The 13787-nt window shown below is 39.7% G+C and overlaps 1 protein-coding gene across 2 annotated transcripts in view; it reads right to left on the minus strand.

Annotated features, from left to right (window-relative positions):
- Window positions 1-13787, minus strand: part of LOC124790143 (ras-related protein M-Ras-like) — a 40749-nt gene that overhangs the window by 11816 nt on the left and 15146 nt on the right. For both annotated transcript variants that reach the window (XM_047257729.1, XM_047257730.1), the window contains one exon: window positions 1515-1668. In XM_047257729.1, coding sequence (XP_047113685.1) covers window positions 1515-1668 — 154 coding nt within the window. The remainder of the gene's footprint in view (window positions 1-1514; window positions 1669-13787) is intronic.

Here is a 13787-nt window from a genome sequence, read left to right on the forward strand (position 1 = left end):
AACAGTTAGCAACATGAAAATGTTGAATCTATTTTTGGTGACATTTTTCATCTATTTTTGTCAAGATTTACATCAATTTTTGGCAAAATTGCTATTTATTTATGGGGAAATAAGGATGTATTTTTGCATGTGATAAGCAGTATAAATCTAAATGTTTGCCTGGAGATGAAACCAATATCAAATAAAAAACTCATAAAAACAGTTATTGGAGAAAAGTAATAACAAAAGAATAGATAGTTTTTATTCTCTACAAGAACTTTTTGAGTGGAGTATTTGCTCTTGAAAAAATTTTAATAGTATTTTTTCCTAGAATTGTCTTTGCTTGTTTTCTTTTCTGGCTCTATTTAAGTGATTTTAAGATTTCTCTCAAAATTACCTTTGTAATCCCAACCATTTCGGTAACTGTGAAATCTGTAGAATGTAAGCCCTGACATGCATATTGCAGAGCTTTTTAGTGCGCTGAGTGACCACTTGGCAACAGCGGGCAGCCAGCCTACACCAACACTGTGTTTCTCTGGCAACAGAACTGACACACGGCCACAGAGACTGCCAATCACTTCTGGTGTTGTTGACACACACACACACACACACACACACACACACACACACACACACCATAATGATGGACAGGATTAATTTCTTCATTCATTTCAAAATGAGAAAGGAAATCAATGAACTACGCACAATGCAAAGCAAAGTGGAGTGCACAAAGTATTTGACAATGATTACTGCACAATTTCTTGCTGAAGTTGGCAGCATCACAATGAGCTAGTTTAGGCCTGACCACCACCGGCATTTTATGCAACCACAGTTCACACCTGAAACACCACATTTAAGGTCTGCATAATACAACCTTTGGCTGGGAGACAAGCATATCCATGTCATTGCTTTAAGATATCACATCTGAAATCAGAGTCCCACACTGTCCTATGTGGAATGTCTTTTACAGATACCATTTAACCATCCACTGTCTGACGTGGCGACAGAATGTAACTTATTAATGTTGTCCCTGCATTTTAGCACAGGTGTACTCTTTAATTTTTAAAGGCATTTTACACACAGTATCTTTCCCATAAAGCTGCAATGCAGCAACAGTAAATGGAAGTGATTATTTTTTTATATATATTTATATATGGAAAGTAAACTCTATGTGATAAAATAGTTCATCTGATATAAGTTGCTATTTTTGCATTTTGAGACAGAATTCACATCTACTTTCGCATTTATTGCAAATGAAAATTTTTCAGGTTCCAAGGAATAGGATTCATTTTAATCATTCAAGTTTTGATAGTCATTTTAAATATTTAGCATCTCAAAACCACTCTAGGAAGAACGATGCAACGAATTTTTTTTGTTTTATTTTAAAACTGTTTCAATGTGATGATCAAATTCAGTTCAGCATCAATATGGAACTGAGCTTATTCTACTCAGTTTCCTGCAATATGATTATTCCTTTAAGTATTGTTTTTTTGTTATTCCTAAACAGTAATTTCAATCAATTAACTTCCACTCACCTATCCTTCACTCTGAGAATTTGTGTGTGGAAATTTATTATATTTTCATAACTTTGTTTATCTGTGACAGAGTACATTAGGAGGAATCCGTCACCCTTTCTCATGTACTGTTCTCTCATGGCACTGAACTCTTCTTGGCCTGCAGTATCTAGAACTGATAAAAAGCAATAGATTGTTAATGCTTTACAATGATTGAAAAATTGGAACACGATACGCCTTAGGTGAAATGTTAAGAAAGTTTTGATATACAGACTAAGAAAGGAAAGCAGTATTCTGTGTCAAATGATAAAGTATGTTGTTCTTGTTATTGCCACAGAAACATTTGCATACAAAAAATTACCTTATTTATCAACAGACATGCAGTACAATGCAATCTAGTCAAGGATGCTCTTACATGAAAGTACACATTATCATTATTATTGCTAAGGCATGTATCTGTATGTGGATTATTACTTGTTGATTGCATCTGAGAGGCTTCTGCATTGCAGAGGATAGCAACACAACTGGGAGCAGGTGCCAAGAGTGTTGCAAAAAAATACAGGCCTCACACTGGAATTCAAGTAGTCACTGAACACTGTGCCAGAAACTTACAATCACCACAGAACTATGTAGAAATCCTTTGTTCTATGTCTATTGTCTGAACACTACAAAACATTGTTACATTATTTAATTAGTGAGCATGGACTGTTGGTCATTGCAGACCAAGTATGCATGTATGAAAGGTTGATCTAAAAAAGAAGCAATGTAATAAACACTGTCTTAATGACTGTTAATCAAGATTAATTATTAATAACACACTAATAACTAATGGTACTTGTGACTGGAAAAGTAAAGAACAAAGAGAATTAGCAACACACAAACTCTGCACAGGAGAAGTAGTTCATAACATTCAGAAAGATATTGGAAGCATCCAAATCACTGCAATAAAAAAGAAAGCAGGAGCATTTTTCAAAAGAAAAACAAAAGTTTAATATAAGAAAATTTAAAAGTTAATATGCAACTTTCATTTGGCTAAGCTGAACAAACTAATAAAGAACCAAGAGAGGAATGTGGAAAGCTGAAAATTGTTAATAGAGCCACAGAGGGATATAAATCAAGGTAATGAAATGAACTGCTTTTTATTTTTATTTATTTATTGTGACTATTTACTAATGAAAAGCCCACTACATAAGGTTGGTACATAACATTCTCAGTATAGCAGTATGCATTGAACAATATTAAACAACAAATTTGTGATATAGATAGAATGGAGGAAAGAAAATACTCTGAAGTTACTGATGTTTTAGTTTCACTGCTTTTCAAGGTCCACTTTGCAGCTGAAGCACAAGTAAAGCATTCCACATGGCATTTGCTGTTAAATACATATGCCTAATGAGATTAGGCTCTCTTATGTCAAGACCTATCTGAACAGTCTGGAGTGCACAGCATGTTGTGTTCCTTGCATTTACTACTGGTTGTGCTCTTCCCAGGTTATTAGTGAAGTGTTAGTGGGGCCATCATATTCCAGACTGATAATGTCCACTGAACAAAACCAGTTGTCACGTAATAAACATACCTTAATACTCATGTGGTATTTCTTATGACATTAACAGAAAACAGCTAAGGAGCTCACAATGATCAAAGTTACCAGCATGCAGAGCACACAGTTTGCCTTATCAACACTGGAAGACTAAGAAGTTTTTTTGGGAGGAGAGGGGTGGGGGAGGAGGGGGGGGGGGGGTGAGAGAAAGAAAGAGAGAGAGAGAGAGAGAGAGAGAGAGAGAGAGAGAGAGAGAGAGAGAGAGATCAGTGAAGTGCTTTGGTTGTGGATGGTCAGGTCACTATACAAGCGAGTGTAAAAAATCCTGAGAGAGTGTTTGGCAATAAAGGCCTCTTGTATATTCTGCAAAAACACAAATCATCCAACTAAACATGTTACTACAAAGAACAACACCAGAAGATAGCACAAAAAATAGTTTTTCTTTCAGAATATTTGTGACAGAAAAGCAAGAAAGGCAGATTGATAACATAGATACCAAGTTTGTTGTGGGCAGAGGAACTAATGAGCACATGTCGCATGAAACAGAAATTACGCCCAATGTGATGAGCTGTGAAGGTCCAAAAATTATGATTGCAAATAGAAATTTCATGTGAAGCTGATTCTCAAAGTATGCTATTGACCAATACGTCACATGTCTCTGAACTATCAAGACATTTGTTGTGACTAAATGCCATTACTGAAAGAGGGGGAGAGGCAATATTTGACAAGAAAAAGGTGAATATTGTGAAAGATGGAGGCAAATCAGAACTGCAGATCACTGACATCAAAAGTGACTGTAAAAAGGGTGACACAAAACAATAAAACCCTTGAGAGGCACAAAAAACTAGGACATCTGAATTTCAGTTATCCGAAGAAAATACCAGAACTCTGTGATGGCATGGACAAAATTGTGTTAGAAGAGAACAAGCCTTCTTGTGAAACATGGATAATGGCACAGCAAATACGAAAACTATTCAACACTGTACAGCACAGAGCAACAAGACTTCTTGTGGTTATTCACACAGATCAATGTGGTAAGATAAGCACCCCAACTTAATAACTATTATTTTTTAACATCTCTTTATGATTACACATTTCTTGAAAGTGCATAATTTTCACACAAAAGATGAAACAGAAGACCCTATCAAGGAATATGTAAAGGAAAGTCAAGATCAAGGCAGAAAAAAATAAGATGTGACAAAGGATGAGAGAACAAAAGTGCTGACTTCAAGGTATACTACACAATTAAAGAATCTCCTCAACTGAATGGTAAGGCAGAAAGAATAAATCTTACTATCGTGAGCAAAGAGCCATGTTATTTGATTCAAAAGTTGGAAGGAAAATGTGGGACTACGCAGTCTTGACTGCAGCTTATCTCATGGACAGAAGTCCTAATACAGCAGTTGATGTGATACTCAGTTGTATGAAAGAAGAACAAATTTGTCAAGACTGGTGTTCACAAAATAACTTGAGTATTTAGAAAACTGAGTGTAGGAGGCATTCTTGTAGGATATAAAGACAACAGCTATGTCATATGGATTCTTAAGACTGGAAAATTTTCTGAAGCAAGGATTGTTGAGTTTACTCACCAATACGAAGACAAATGTGAGGAAACCAAAGAAGGAATACATCTAAGAGTAGAAAATAAATCTTTTGAAGAGGAAGAAAGAAGAGAACACTTTGAGGACGAAAAAGAACAGAAATTCCAGAAGAATATCAAAAACATATCAGAAACCAAGATGTCAAATTTACCAAAGGGACATGATTATGCCATATTCACATACAAGGAATGCATTGTAGGTGAAGACAAGGAAAACTGAATGAAGGTTATAAATGAAGAGAAAGTCACTGAACAAAACTGAAACATGGACTTGGTAGATAAAAAAGAAATTGCTTGTAGAAAAGAAACAATTACTGGAAAACGGATTTTCAAGAAAAAGGATAATGGAACATACAGGACTATAGTCTGGAAGACAAGTCTTTGGCACTGAAAGCTCAGAAGCATTGTTGCATTGCCTAGCAACCGCAGGTAGCCAGCCAACGACAGACTGCACTCTAGCAGGTAGCAGGAGCCATGTTGCCGCTCTTCAAACCTGACACGCAAGTGTCAGAAACTTACCAGTGAGCGTCTCACGTGCAACCACTCATGTCATTTGGTCATTTGTGATAATAGTTCAGTTTGTAATTCATTTCTGTTGTTGTTAGTGTTTATTCATTTCTGTTTCCTTTTAAACAATGTCCTGTGTGATGAATAGTGCCAGTCTAACACATGAAACGAAATGGAGGAAGAAAAGTGTGCTACACAGCCAGGTTTGCAAATTCATTTGTTCAGTGAGGGACTACTTTGAAAAAGAAAAGAAAAAAGGTGAGCCTTATTTTCTGTTGCTCAGGTTGTTAAATGGGCAGCAGCAGCAGCATTGAGAACAAGCAATTAGCGCTTTCGTTTGGTAAGTCACATCATCTTTGTTTTTAGATATATTTTTCCCACATGGAATGTTTCCCTCTATTATATTAATATCATTAATTTGAACCCAACAATTACGTTTGTTATTGTCACTGTTGCATTTCGAAATCTTTCCTGTCATCTTATTTTCTCTTTATGTTTTTACCAGTAGTTTCACTTTGTATTCACCTTCTCCTTTTTACCGTAATCTGCTATACAATTTTATCCCGCCTATATATACTCAATAATACGTAACCCACTTCCAAACCATAACCAAAAAAATTTTTTTGCCGCTTTCAACACTACCGCTGCTATAAAATCCACCGTTTCTATAGTTCAATTCTTTTATCTTGGCGGCTCGCGCATGCCCGCCCAGACGCTGGAGATTGCGGCGTTGCCAGTTGCACACGACGCACGCGCCAATAGAAGCAGCGCCATAGTATAGCACAGTTCGCAAGCTTACGTGTAGGGGGGAGCGCGCAGTTCATGAAATAAAGCCACCACGGCCGCATTAACCCTTTCGCTGCAACAAAGACGTGCTCCCTGCATTCCGCGCTGTGGGCGATTTTGTCACTGCACTGCTCGCCTGTGCAGACACATTGTGTTCCGACTGCTTTGACACTCTTTATCATTCGATTCCACAAAAACTATTTGGCTCAAAAATTAGATTTTTACCTATCTTCTTGACTGATACCTACCCCCATAAATGACTTAATTTTGTTTCAATGTTCAACGCAGTTATTATGCAGCATTAAATATAGTAAACCTTTGCACGAAATTTTGAAGAGTTTGCAGAGGTAAAAGTCCACAGAGTATACTTTCCGTATGGTCGATTTTAGTTGCCACAATCTTGAGAATGAAATGTGGACAAGATACCTATATATTTCATTTAATTTAAGTACCACATAAGTGTCGTATGTAATATTGAGAAATATTCCACCTTTCGCGACTGTAACAAAAGTTTTACTTACACTGGGCACGTTTGGATTTATTTTAAAGCACTTCAATCAATCAAAAGGAAGTAGACAAAATACATTAAACAAAATTGTGGACTTACAAAAACATTAGGACTTGAATATACCGTCTGTCAGTGAAGTGCTCAGAGCTATGTCAAATATAATTTTGTGTGTGGCACACACAAACAGCATTTATTTGCTAAAACACTGATGAGCCAACACAAATGTTGAATATTGTGCTACCGCAGCACAAAACTACGAAAGGTGACTTGGCAATGGAGGACACAAAATACAGTCCTCTTATGATGCTTCAAAAGAGAGAAACGCTTCTGGTCTAAATAAGTCGCTTATTACAATTGCAGAAGAGGGATATATTTCAATACCATTGGTAAAACTGCGACTGTGGAACAAAAATAAGAAATAGAACATGAATACCATTGTGTATGTGCCATACCTTTCACCGATGGAAGTGCTTTAAAATAAAGCCAAACGCGCCGTGTGTATATAAAACTTTTATTACAGTTGCGAAAGACGGAATATTTCTCAATATTACATACGACACCTATGTGGTACTTAAATTAAATGAGATATTGTTATACAGTAAATATTATATGAAATTTAGGTATCTTGTCCACATTTCATTCTCAACATTGTGGCAACTAAAATCGACCATACGGAAAGTATACGCTATGGACTTCTACCTCTGCAAACTCTTCAAAATTTAGTGCAATGGTTTACTACATTTAATGCTGCACATCAAAACAAAATTAAGTCATTTATGGGGGGAAGGTATCAGGCAAGAAGACGTGTAAAAATCAAATTTTTTGGCCAAATAGTTTTTGTGAAATCGAATGATAAGTGTGTCAAAGCAGTGGGAACACCATGTGTCTGCACAGGCGAGAAGTGCAGTGATGACAAAATCGCGCACAGCGCGGAATGCGGGGAGCACGTGTCTGCAGCAGCGAAAAAGTTAATGAAGAGGCAAAGCACTAGAAATTTCATTCAAACGAATAAAATTCGCGAAGTAAGGCACTCCAATATTGTTTTTAAATAAAGAAAATATTAAGCACCACACAAGGTTTGAACTCATAACCTTTCACTTGGCAGCCCAACACCTTAACCATTCCGCTACCTCAGCTCATCGAACGGTGTAACTCCATAAGCACTCTAAAACCTCACGCAACTACTTATAAGCACTGTTGGTATGACTATGAATTACTCATGCTTCGTCGAAGTACAATAGGAAATAAACAATTACGCTGTTCTTTATTGCGAAAAAGCAGTTCGTGAGATTGAAACAAACACCTTTCCTTGCTATCGCCTGAATTAGGAGTCTTATTGCTTGTTTGGTTTAATTAATTAATAGAATATGAAGCAATTGGTATAAAGAATGCTTTTTCCAAACTTTCTGTAAAAGATAGTCTGCTATCAAGACATTGCTTTTGTTCTATTACTTTATTTATGACTGAACGTTTCTAAAACTGAAGACACTCGTCCTTGCTCTGCACTGCTGTCGAGATCTGGCAATGTCGTTCTCTGTTCATTGGCTGACTGTGTTTTGTGACGTCAGATGCGCAGAACGAACCTAAACTCGGCCGGCAAGATACATGATGCGCACTTTAGTTCACAAACAGTTCCTTTCACCTTTTAAACAACCATTTTGGCTATTTCTAATAACTTTCGCTTTATTTCCATTTCCGTTTTTCCCACATCACTGATAATTTTTAGCCGCTTCCCACAGGTTTTAACGTCATTATTTCTTCGTCAGACAATTGTTAGCCTCATTTTCATAATCTGCCACCACAAAACCACTCCTTTTAATACATTACATGCAGTTTTTTCGAAATTTTCCCGAATTTCTCCGTCCTTTAACGTGTTTTGGCGGCAACACAACCACCTAACCTTTGTGCACATCGTTGTCTACCAACCCAAGTCCAACATAGCCCAGCTGTAACCAACACCTTTTCGCCTTTTTCACACCAGATCTCCAGTTACTTTTCAGTTCACCTTTATCTCTCCCCATATATTTTTATTTTCATTTTCATTTCAGCCTCATGTTACGCTTTCCACCTTCTAATACCATGTCACCCTCACAACACCCCCATTAAGTTTTATTTACATTCCCTCCGCAAACATGCCTTCGCCCTAGCCAGATTACGCTCCCATATTCTATTTTCTCAGGCTTGTCTAACATTTGGCATTACCCCCAAAGGCCTCACACTTAAAGTTCCCATCTCTGGCTGCAACCCTTCTTTCCATCAGTCCCTATACCAGTTCCAAACTGAACAATCCATTGCCCTCACCCACCTAATCCTTCAACTACACATCAACTTAGCCAATGAACACACCCGTCAACTCCTATCCTTAATAAAAGTCCTTAATCTTTCCTCTCCCACATCCGTACCGGCTGTTCAGAGCATCCTCCTACAGGCCAACCGCAAATTAGAACAGCATGCCACCCTCCACCTCAAAAAACTATCCAATCTCCTGGTTTCCCACCTCCGGAAAGGCAACTCACTCATCCTTCACAACCTTTCCAGCAAACCTCAACCTCCTATCATTGCACACAAACCCAGTCTCTCCCATCTACTCAACCTCCCACTTCCAGCTCCACTCCCTCCAAAACCTCAAAATTCCAATCAACACAATTTGCAACCACAACATCCTAATTCAGTAGTTAACCTTTCCTCCAAACCTCTCTCCCAATCCGAAACCTCTGTCCTATCCAAAGGCCTCAACTTCAGCCCCACTCCCAGATTCAACCAAACAGCCCTCGTCAAAGATTTACTGTCCTACTCTCGTACTCTCTGCTGGAAATATCACTTTGCCACGAAGAAAAATGATCCTAATCCTACTCCTAATGATCCAACTCCCCAGGACACTATCCAAATTGAACCCTGCCTGGAACAGTTCCGTCCTCCGTCGCAGCGGGACCCACCTCCTCTTCCTCAAAATCACCCTCTCCAAACCTTCCAGGAATTTCTGACTTCCAGCCTTGCATCTCAATCCTTCTTAAAAAACCTTAATCCTACTCCCAACATCACCACTGCTGAAGCCCAGGCTATCCGTGATCTGAAGGCTGACCGATCCATCGTCATTCTTCCGGCGGACAAGGGTTCCACGACCGTGGTACTTGATCGTCGGGAGTATGTGGCTGAGGGACTGCGTCAACTTTCAGACAACACCACATACAAAGTTTGCCAAGGTAATCCCATTCCCGATGTCCAGGCGGAGCTTCAAGGAATCCTCAGAACCTTAGGCCCCCTGCAAAACCTTTCACCTGACTCCATCAACCTCCTGACCCCACCGACACCCCGCACCCCTACCTTCTTCCTAAAATTCACAAACCCAATCATCCCGGCCGCCCCATTATAGCTGGTTACCAAGCCCCCACAGAACGTATCTCTGCCTACGTAGATCAACACCTTCAACCCATTACGTGCAGTCTCCCATCCTTCATCAAAGACACCAACCACTTTCTCGAACACCTGGAATCCTTACCCAATCTGTTACCCCCGGAAACCATCCTTGTAACCATTGATGGCACTTCCTTATACACAAATATTCCGCACGTCCAGGGCCTTGCTGCGATGGAGCATTTCCTTTCACGCCGATCACCTGCCACCCTACCTAAAACCTCTTTCCTCATTACCTTAGCCAGCTTCATCCTGACCCACAACTTCTTCACTTTTGAAGGCCAGACATACCAACAATTAAAGGGAACAGCCATGGGTACCAGGATGGCCCCCTCGTATGCCAACCTATTCATGGGTCGCCTAGAGGAAGCCTTCTTGGTTACCCAGGCCTGCAAACCCAAAGTTTGGTACAGATTTATCGATGACATCTTCATGATCTGGACTCACAGTGAAGAAGAACTCCAGAATTTCCTCTCCAACCTCAACTCCTTTGGTTCCATCAGATTCACCTGGTCCTACTCCAAATCCCACGCCACTTTCCCTGACGTTGACCTCCATCTGTCCAATGGCCAGCTTCACACGTCCGTCCACATCAAACCCACCAACAAGCAACAGTACCTGCATTATGACAGCTGCCACCCATTCCACATCAAACAGTCCCTTCCCTACAGCCTAGGTCTTCGTGGCAAACGAATCTGCTCCAGTCCGGAATCCATGAACCATTACACCAACAACCTGACAACAGCTTTCGCATCCTGTAACTACCCTCCCGACCTGGTACAGAAGCAAATAACCAGAGCCACTGCCTCATCCCCTCAAACCCAGAACCTCCCACAGAAGAACCACAAAAGTGCCCCACTTGTGACAGGATACTTTCCGGGACTAGACCAGACTCTGAATGTGGCTCTCCAGCAGGGATACGACTTCCTCAAATCCTGCCCTGAAATGAGATCCATCCTTCATGAAATCCTCCCCACTCCACCAAGAGTGTCTTTCCGCCGTCCACCTAACCTTCGTAACCTCTTAGTTCATTCCTATGAAATCCCCAAACCACCTTCCCTACCCTCTGGCTCCTATCCTTGTAACTGCCCCCGGTGTAAAACCTGTCCCATGCACCCTCCCACCACCACCTACTCCAGTCCTGTAACCCGGAAGGTGTACACGATCAAAGGCAGAGCCACGTGTGAAAGCACCCACGTGATTTACCAACTGACCTGCCTACACTGTGATGCATTCTATGTGGGAATGACCAGCAACAAACTGTCCATTCGCATGAATGGACACAGGCAGACAGTGTTTGTTGGTAATGAGGATCACCCTGTGGCTAAACATGCCTTGGTGCATGGCCAGCACATCTTGGCACAGTGTTACACCGTCCGGGTTATCTGGATACTTCCCACTAACACCAACGTGTCAGAACTCCGGAGATGGGAACTTGCCTTTCAGTATATCCTCTCTTCTCGTTATCCGCCAGGCCTCAACCTCCGCTAATTTCAAGTTGCCGCCACTCGTACCTCACCTGTCTTTCAACAACATCTTTGCCTCTTTACTTCCGCCTCGACTGACAACTCTGCCCAAACTCTTTGCCTTTACAAATGTCTGCTTGTGCCTGTGTATGTGAGGATGTGTGGGTGTGGGAACGCGCGCGAGTGTATACCTGTCCTTTTGTCCCCCTAAGGTAAGTCTTTCCGCTCCCGGGACTGGAATGACTCCTTACCCTCTCCCTTAAAACCCACATCCTTTCGTCTTTCCCTCTCCTTCCCTCTTTCCTGATGAAGCAACCGTTTGTTGTGAAAGCTTGAATTGTGTGTGTATGTTTGTGTGTCTATCGACCTGCCAGCGCTTTTGTTTGCTAAGTCTCATCATCTTTGTTTTTAGATATATTTTTCCCACGTGGAATGTTTCCCTCTAATATATATATATATATATATACACACACATTATGTACAGTGCTGAAAGACCTAGGCTTCGGCTACACAATGTTTAAAAGACACAAAATATTGATGCTGCATGGTGGTGTAGATTTCTGTGCAGGAACATGGGTGCGAGATTCGAAAATATAGTACGGGTAGATGAAACTTGGGTTAATGTCAGCAATTCATTACAACGAGGCTGGAGTGATGAAATGCCAGAGGGGACCGTGGCAGCACCCATTGAAAAAGGACAATGAATTGTTGTTTAACACGCAGGTACATAGGACGGTTTTGTGCCAAACTGCTTGTTAATGTTTTGTTCAAAAAAGTTAGGTGATTAAACAAAGAGTTGAACAGTAAAAAAGTGGTACAAGGCATTGCTTATGACGAATCTGAAAAGTCCTCAGTGATCGTTATGGACAATGCCCTTTATCATTCCATTGTTCATGATAGAACACCAACTTTGGCAATGAAAAAAGAAGATATCATTCAGTGGCTGAAATGATGAAAAATCGATTTCAAAGAAAATTTGAGGAAGGTCGAATTACTTGAAATTGTGGTACAAAAGAAATCACAGTTCCCAACACGTGTAACTGATGAGATTGCTACAAGGCACGGGCAAGAAACTTGCTTGGCTTCCTCCATACCACTGTCATTTCATTGCCATTGAAGAGGTAAGTGCACAAGTAAAACAATTACATTGCTGCAAACAATGAAACACTCATGATCTCTGAAGCTGAAAATCTTGTAGCAGCTATCAATCAATCGTCAAGCGAAACATGGACAAAAACTGAACAGTACTGCAAGTGTCATCAAAGAGGCAGCCAAAAACGAAGGCGTTGTGGAAATATGCATAGAAAATTTAATTACACAACTGGGAGGGAGCAGGGATTGACTGAGCAGGACTGAAGAATACTATTTTAACTCAGATCCTGATAGTAATGAGAGTAGCGTTTTTCCATTAGCATAACTACAACACATAAGAAGGTGAGGAATAAGCATATAGTGAGCACCATCTTCAGATTATAACAGTTAATATATTGATAAACCATTCAGTTGCACATTGTAGAATCAATTAATACCCCTCGTATTTAACAAAGGAAACAAAAACTGTGAATGTTCAACGATTTGAGAAAATATTTTTCCTTCATATTGAGAAGTTTGACAAACATCTTTATGATATTTCGGCATACTAGATATAGAGATTTTATATTACAGGTATCAACCACAAATAAAGTCACACGTACAAATATGACCTGCATGTTATCAATGCATTTGTTCCTGCTGCTAGAGAACATGTACAAGGGTGCGTTAAGCCACGTTCGGCGACATTGCCGTTGCCCACCTGGACTGTCAATACCAATCACTCATTTCAAGGACTATAGGTTAGTTGCAAGAGGATGTCAACAGGATCAAACAAAACTGGATTTTGAAGATTTTTTAGTTCTGTTTTACAAACTAATTCTCTGAGATTCTTATTTGCACTTGCTGCACAAGAATATTTCATAATTGACATTTGATGTCAAAATAGCCTTTCCTAATGGTAATATGAAAGAACAAGTTGTCATGAAGTTCTGGAGAGATACAAAGCACCTAGGAAAATTTGCCTCTTCAAAAAGGCACTGTATGGACTGAAACAAGCTCCTTTGCAGTGCAGTAAGATACGGCACAAGTTTCTTAAGAATTAAAAATTCATTCAACTGAAATCCAAACAACATGTTTACAAATCACATACTGTGAGGAAAAGGTATCTTGCTATAGAGGTTGACAACGGGATTCTGTATGGAGAAGACATCTGTCAAATGAAACATCTACTGCAAAAATTGAAGAAAAATTTTGACATTACAACTGATGAAGAACCAATAACACATCTTGACTTGACATTATTAAGAAAAAATATGCTAGAAGCACTGAAAAGATACAGAATGGAAAAAAAGAATGTAACATTGTTAATTTCACCACAAGGAGAAACTTGAAAAAAAGGGGGGGGGGGGTTAATGCAGCAAAGTCACACTTTCCATACAGT

Source organism: Schistocerca piceifrons, chromosome 3, assembly GCF_021461385.2.
Source record: "Schistocerca piceifrons isolate TAMUIC-IGC-003096 chromosome 3, iqSchPice1.1, whole genome shotgun sequence".
In the NCBI taxonomy this organism is placed as follows: domain Eukaryota; kingdom Metazoa; phylum Arthropoda; class Insecta; order Orthoptera; family Acrididae; genus Schistocerca; species Schistocerca piceifrons.